General features: G+C 40.3%; 1 protein-coding gene and 1 pseudogene across 1 annotated transcript in view; both read right to left on the bottom strand.

The window, feature by feature from the left end:
* Window positions 1-2758: 2758 nt before the first annotated feature.
* LOC109960710 (E3 ubiquitin/ISG15 ligase TRIM25-like) lies at window positions 2759-4496 on the bottom strand (annotated as a pseudogene).
* A 2117-nt stretch (window positions 4497-6613) lies between these two features.
* Window positions 6614-7765, bottom strand: part of txnl1 (thioredoxin-like 1) — a 6026-nt gene continuing 4874 nt past the window's right edge. Inside the window, exons 6-9 of the mRNA XM_020601119.1 lie at window positions 7515-7584; window positions 7191-7363; window positions 6961-7065; window positions 6614-6877 (exon numbers count right to left, since the gene is read on the bottom strand). Of these exons, the coding sequence (XP_020456775.1) occupies window positions 6848-6877; window positions 6961-7065; window positions 7191-7363; window positions 7515-7584 (378 nt within the window). The 3' untranslated portion in view covers window positions 6614-6847. The remainder of the gene's footprint in view (window positions 6878-6960; window positions 7066-7190; window positions 7364-7514; window positions 7585-7765) is intronic.

Below are 7765 nucleotides of genomic sequence, written 5' to 3'. Positions count from 1 at the left end.
TACATTAATTAATTAGGAAAAAGGATTAGATTTAATATATTGCATTAAATGGGCTAATATTGAATTATATGATACAACATCGTTTTCGGGATGGGGGTCAGTGTTAAAAATATTGATTCAAAAAGTCCTAGTAGGTTATTTATTGTTTAATTAATTAACATATAACATCCTTAGTCATAAAAGTAGTACCCGGAAGAGCCAGCCTGCAGAACAGATTGACCTGAGGATAGACTACCTGTTACAGCAACTATGCAAACAATAATTAAATAAAGGACTATAGCCACAGACCAAACAACCATTTAGAAGTTTAATAATCACATCAATTTTTCCCTAGGGAAATAGATGGTTAAACATACCCAGTAACTTAAAGTCAAAGAATGTCAAAGAATTCCTTGTATATTTTTCATTCACTAATTTATTGCTAAGGATATGATTTTAAAATGTAGAAAGTTACTGTACTTGTTAAAAATATTCAAAGATAATCAACAGTTATATTACACATTTGTCAGGTTAACTATTAGTTTTTCTTTGTAACTGTTTACATAGTATTCTAATGGTTTAGTAACCTCCAGTAAGCAGCCTAAAAATAATGAATAAAATCATTTAAAAAGACCCATTTGTACACTGCAGGATCTGTAGAGGGGATGGGGAACAAGAAACACGTTGACTGAGGGGACTGCTTTTGTTTGAGACAAGGAAGAAAAAGAGAGGATTTCAACAAGGTGAGCACACAGATGTGATCATACAGAGCCAAAACTCACTGCTGTTGACACCCACATAAACCACAGCAGAGATCTAATCAATTGAGTACATCAGAGTCTGAAGAGTACTGAACAAAGTCCTGTGTACATTATGAAATACATAGTGATTAATGTGTTGTATTTTAATGAGCTGTATACTCTACACAACACATTCACTATGGGATGTCTCAAGTCACTGTTTTATGCAGTAGCTCCACCTGCTGTTAAAATTAAGAAACTACTAGTTGAAGGTAAATATTTTACATCAGTATTATATTAAATAACAGACCATCTATACATATGCAGGTATTATCACACCTTTAAAAATAAAAGTAAAATTCACATGAAAGTCTAGCAAACTTTTAACTGCTTAACTCCTGATGTCAACAGGATTTGGGTAATTAAAAACAGCATCACTGACCAGAAAAAAAACATCTGAAGTAAAACCTTTACTGAACTCATCCATCTAAGAAGGTTTTTCCATTCAGTTTATTTATATGGCACCAAATCACAACAAAAAATATCAATAGACCCCACAATATTATAGAAAAAAAATCTGGAAGATTTTATTAATAAAGTCTTCTAGATTTGTAGTTTGGATTTTGCATCTGCTCTAAACATTCAGACTTGACTGTGTTTTAGAGGAGAAATGTGCGCAGTTATACTATTATAGTTACAGTAAAGTTTAACGCTTTATCCAGCAGATATGACAGAGTTCTTAAAAAAATACTGTAACCTACAAGAAGTACCAAGCACATTATTTGGAAAGCATATACAACTTTATTGATTGTTTTTAAGATAGGAGCAAAATAAATATATGCTCAACCACTCAGTGATAAAGAAAGGATGCACCTTACTGCTTTGGAGTTGACCTGTTAAAGCTTCCATCTTATGGGCCTGTCCCAGTCATACACAACCTGTTAGATAATTGAGGAGAGGCTACTGGTACTTTGAATGGTGATTCTAAATTGCCTGTAGGAGTGAATGTGAGTGTGTGTGGTTGTTTGTCTATCTGTCAGCCCTGTGATAGACTTGGCGATCTGTCCAGGCTGTACCCCACCTCTCACCTTATGTCAGCTGGGACTGGATGATTAACACTTATATTATCAATACTAGAAGTTACAATAGCAATAATAACCTGATATCATTCTGGCTAAATAAATTCTGTACTTATAATTTCCTTGAGTTTTGGGTAGAAGAATGGATCATGGCTTTGTAAAAATTCAAAAATCTTAAAAATGATGATCAGTAGAATCTCTGGATCCTGTATGAACAGGAGCAAATCAGAATTTGATGGAAGCTTCTATTTTCCTAAGGGTTCGCAGTTGATTGCCAAGTGGCATAAGTCATCTCAGAGGGTTCGCAGTTGATTGCCAAGTGGCATAAGTCATCTCAGGCACAGACACAAGTTCCTCTGCTCAATGGCTTTCTAGCCTGAGCTCCAAGCCCAGACAGTTGGCCCCTCTATCCAACACAAGTCAGTTGTTCAGGTCACTGTTCACAGTGACAATTTCCATGAGCAACTGACACACTTTTACACTTTTTTTAAATCATACACAGCTATGAAATTGTTCCCTACTCGTCAGACTCATGGCATGTTGCTCTCATGCTTAGCCATGGGCAGTGAATGATACCTTTGTCATCACCCCTTTGAAACAGTCAGATGTTTTTCACATCTATCCACATCAGACACTAGTTTTTCTCTGCATCTCCCCATTATGGAGTCTCAGGGACCTTTTATGCACTTCCTTTATTTTTCTACCATCTGATACTCATTTCCTGACTTACAGTAAACAGTTGTACAACAAACCATGATTTCACTACTTATAACAATCATGGGTTAAAGAAGCTGTCTTTTGATTTCATTACAGTAATAGAGTCATTTAAATTTCTCTTTGTAGATTCATACAGCCTTCTATGTCTCTCACCACTGTCTAAATCTCTGCAAAGGTTGAGACAAAATCAGTTTACATACTAAAAGCAGAGTCTCACCAAAATGCCTCTATCATAACTCATGTCTAGCTGAGCTTACACAACTCAGCAGTGGCTCCTGAACCAATAAGCCACAGTCCAGCATACAGCAGCTGAGTAAACGTGGTCTGGACCCTGTGGAGCAAAGTCATGGTTTCAGAGATGCTGTAGAAGCACAGAACACCTGCCCTGTGGTCCAGATACACCCCTACTCTAGCGGGCTCAGGACCCGGGATGGAAGTACTAATTTTGTTATGACGGAATTCATAACTTTTTTTGAAACATGCTAAAGCCCAAGATTTGTCATTGTTTCCAAACAAGCTTCCATCTCCTGTTCTGCTGATGTTCTTATATGCGATTGCTACCGATACCTGTAACCCACACATCTCCACCTCCCAGTAACAACGTCCAGTCAGACTCTCTCTGTTCATCACCTGATAAAACTCAGGGAATCTTTCTGGGCCACTAGAATCTACTTGGTCTTCTAACGTTACTGTTGCCTTCTTGTGCCCTTCAGATAATAACAGCCTTGTGTTTGCTGTTTTTGCATCCAGTGTGATTTCATGCAAGTATCTGAGGAATTGACCTCTGGTCCTGGGTTCTGTTTGTGGCAGTAAAACATCCACATCAGTCACCCTCTGAGAGATCTTGATCCGTTCCTCTTTGAGAACATCCTCTAGTTTATCTCGGACCTTTGACACAGCCACCATCGCATCTTCAAAGTATCGCAGAGGTCGGATATTGATGCTGGGTAACTCGAGAGAGTCACTGAGAATGGACAGGTCAGACCTCTGACACAGCCACCGTCACATCTTCAAAGTATCGCAGAGGTCGGATATTGATGCTGGGTAACTCGAGAGAGTCACTGAGAATGGACAGTGAGGGGCAACTGAGTAGAAACTGGATGTGATCTTCACTGTGTGAAAGCCGCTCCAGCTCAGCATCTTTCCTCCTCAGTTCAGATATCTCCTGCTCTAGTTTCTCCAGAAGCTCATTGACTCGACTCACTTCAGCTTTCTGCTGAGATCTGATCTGCTGCTTCACATCTGAGCTTTCTTGCTCAACAAGAGAAATCAGCTCATTGAAGGTCTCCTCACTGTTCTTCACAGCTTTATCAGCAGAGTGACTGATAGCCTCCACCTCCGGCTGAAGCAGCTTCACTTCTTCCTCTCTGCTCTGGATTCGATTCTCTGCTGGATTTCCCGCTGAGTCACTATAAGCTGTCTCTGCCTCTTATCTCGTTCTGCTGCAGCTGAGACTGTGTCGTGGCTTTTATGTTTGTCCATGGAGCAGAGATAACAGATACACTGCTGATCAGTGCAGCAGAAAATCTTCATCACTTCATCATGACAACTGCATATGTGCTTCTGAATCTTTGTGGAGGGCTGGACCAGCTTGTGTTTTTCAAAGGCTGGCGATTCGTAGTGAGGCTGCAGGTGGAGCTCACAGTTAAGAGACAAGACACTGCAGACAGGACTTAACTTTCTCCCAGTGCAGAAATCACAGGCCACATCTTCAGGTCCGGCATAGCAGTGATCAGTTGGAGCAGCTTGGAGACCAGTCTTCCTCAGTTCCTCTACTAAATCTGCTAACATGGTGTTTTTCATAAGCACAGGCCGCAGTCTGAAGATCTGTCTGCACTGAAGGCAGCTATAGAGTTCTCTCTGATCCTCTTCATCCCAGTGGGTTTTAATACAGCTCATAGGGAATAGTCACTGGATCATTTATTAAATCCAGGCAGATCGAACAGCAGAGTTTTTTTGGATTACTTACTTGTTGTGCCATGTCACCTCTGAGAGATAGACAGGGTGAAATAGTTTCGCTTTCTCATGAAGGACTAAAGATGACCTAAATAATTCGGTTCTCCTTCTACAGGTCTACTGGATCTACGGCTTATCCCTAAACAGCATGTTGGTTACTCCCGTCTGTACACCGTCAGATCTACAGGAAGCAGGAAACACAGACTGAATGGGAATGACTGTGTTTGAGAGCCAGAAAATCAGGATGAGGTTGTTGTTTTTTTCCAGGAAATGAAACTATATCAGTGGCACACTATATGGTTACACAACCAATTTACCAAATAAAGATAAGCCTATGACACATAAGTAATGGTGTGTTCATGTAGACTAATAGAGTACATGCTGTTATTTCTGACCAGACCTTGAGCATAGCTACATCCTAAGCCTTCTACTGTATATGCACCGACATTTCCCTCACTTGCTTTTTTTTTGCGTCTTAGTCCTGCTCAACATGCGATGAGGGAGGAATTGAGGAAACATGCTTATGAAACGTCCTTTCCACTGATTTTTCACCTGAAACGTCCAATCACCAACTGATTTTGGATAAAGGGGCATGTCAATTCATTAAAGCCACAAAGGCTACTTTTGTGTATCCTTGCTTGCAGCTCCTCCAGCAGCTTCCTCACTCCTCACAGCAGGAATAAGAGCTTGGGATGCCCTCACTCGACCGGACCAACTTTGAAGATCGGGGAGAAGGAACGATCAAATAAGAGGCATGAGATGCAGCTAACCATTTATTGAACTTACACAGTTAAGCAGATCAGTTAACAACAGGACCATCCTTCAGATTGATCTTTGTCAGTAGTGTTTCATTGCTGCTTCCTTTTTATTCCACATCTGCACTTTTGTATGTTTAAAGGGATCTTAGTTATACTAGTATATGGTGGTTTATCATTTCTACACATGTAGCAAGTACTCAGATCCAAAATCTTAGGCTTACCTAAAAACATAAAGCATGTGTTTACTGTGCTTACCTTATCTTTAAATATGTGCTTATTTTGGAGAGGAACATCATCTTCTCGTTTTTCCAGGAGGAATGTTGTTCCTAAAACAGTTCATGGGTCCCTGGAAAAGGTTCTACAGTGTAATGGAGCAAAAAAGTAAAAAAAAAAAAAAAAAAAAACAACAACATTTTTCATATTTATTATGCATCAAGATTTCTTTGGCCCATTGTCTATTCCCAAACATTTAGGAAATAACTCAGTCTTTTATCAAAAGCAAGAACCAAGAACTTCACTGAGCTGAAAAGACACTATACATCCCCAGCTACAGTGCCTTGCGCAAGTATTCGGCCCCCTTGCACTTTGGGACCTTTTATTACAGTTTTATATCTTTATGTTTGAAGCCTGAAATGTGGCAAAAGTTCGCAAAGTTCAAGGGGGCCGAATACTTTCGCAAGGCACTGTATATAGTGAGAGGACCTGCAGCAGTTAAGGCACTGGGAACTGACTAGAGCTCCAATGAGTAACTGATCAACTGATTAGTTGACTTCAACAAAATTATTACACCAGCTATTTTAATGATCAGGTCCAGGTGACACTTTCTGGTTGTGAGAATCTGCTGTTTCTTGGTCTTACAGTATGTTGTGATGGTCACACAAAACAAGACAAATTACATTGAATTGAGAAAAGAACCCAGAAGAATCAGTAAAGCAAGTGTTGCAGCCCTAGAGCCAACAGCTTTATACCTGCAGTGGAGATACCTCTATGGATTCTGTGAACTACTGCATTGGTTTGTCTTTTGATGTACTAGAATGGATTTCTGTTGTTTTTATATGTATTACACTTAACTTTTACTGTGCATGTTTTACCCGCTTCATACCTCTGTGCAGCCTGAGTAGACTGAGCTTCTGGTAATAAGGCTGATAGTGACCAAGGAGCTGTAAGCACTGCCTAGGTTGGGAGAAAAAAAAATCCCACCCACAAATAAAGCAGGTAATGTGGCAAGACTCGCTACAAGTGACATTCACAGATTATCAGTAACAAATGCATTTATATAATAAATCCATTCCCGGTATGTTCACTAATCAACATGTGTTAGACAATGATAAACATACTACCACCAGCTACTGTACTTCCCAAAAAAGCAGACTTGACCCACATGCCTTTGAAAAAGGACTGTCTTTATTTACAGTGATATCCATCAGAATTACAATACAAATGATTAATAGACTGAGTTTCAGAATTCATTCAGGGCTTGAGGAGGACATATGTATGTGTGTGTGTGTGTGTGTGTGTGTTTGTTGGTGTCACAGCAAAGTGTGTGGCAGCTTTGGCAGAGGAAAAGTCCATGGATGTGTGTGTAACCTCCTCTTCTTCCTCCCCTCCATTCTTCTTTTCAGTGACTTTCTCCTTTCTTTCCCACAACCTGCACGAAAATGAAACTATAACCCATGAGAACAAACCAACCTGAATGTAAACAGACCTCAGGCTGCTGGCATTGCTGCATACCCTCTTGAAGTCATTCATGTTGGTGGCCTGTACCGGAGTGCCTATGAATGTCAGATAGTTGATTTTTGTCGTCTCCTCGTCTCCTTGGTTCGACTTGACAAACAACTGTTAAGGAAACAAAAAGGCAACCAGTTTCAATAAATATAATCAACCAGTTTAACCAGTGGAAACATTTTGTCTTAAGCCTAACTACAGCTGTATTTCAGGAATGCAGGTAATGTGGTCCTTACCGTAACACTCTGTACATTCTGAAACTTGACATATCGCAGAGGAATCAAACCGTCATCTTTGTAGTCCTCCTCTGACAGCTCAAGAGCCTGAGTGGCTTCGCTCCGCTCAGCATCATCAAAACTCATTGACCGAGGAAGATTAATGAACACCTTCACCACCTTAGGGGCTTGAGCTGACACAGGAAAGGGTCGGAGATGGAAACATGAGACAAGGGATAAAGAAGTGGATGAGAATGTTAGTTATCAAGGAGCTGAAAATGATTTTCACTGCATCACCTCTAGAGGAGAGATTCAATTTAAAGACAGTAGCAGAATAAAACCCACCAAAGTCAGAGGTCTGTAGCTTCATAGAGAAGAGCTTCACAGGCTGGTTGAAGGCAATAGTTATCAGCAACTGGAGAAGGAAAAAAAACAGCAACATATTAAACAAATTACCACCCTACTAATGAATACATCCATCCATCCATCCATTTTCCTCCGCTTATCCGGGACCGGGTCGCGGGGGCAGCAGTCTAAGCAAAGATGCCCAGACTTCCCTCTCTCCAGACACTTCCTCCAGCTCCTCTGGGGGAATG

Source organism: Monopterus albus, unplaced genomic scaffold (assembly GCF_001952655.1).
Source record: "Monopterus albus unplaced genomic scaffold, M_albus_1.0 scaffold50.1, whole genome shotgun sequence".
Lineage (NCBI taxonomy): Eukaryota > Metazoa > Chordata > Actinopteri > Synbranchiformes > Synbranchidae > Monopterus > Monopterus albus.
Note: the sequence above shows the minus strand (reverse complement) of the source record. Positions and strands in the feature narration are given on the sequence as shown.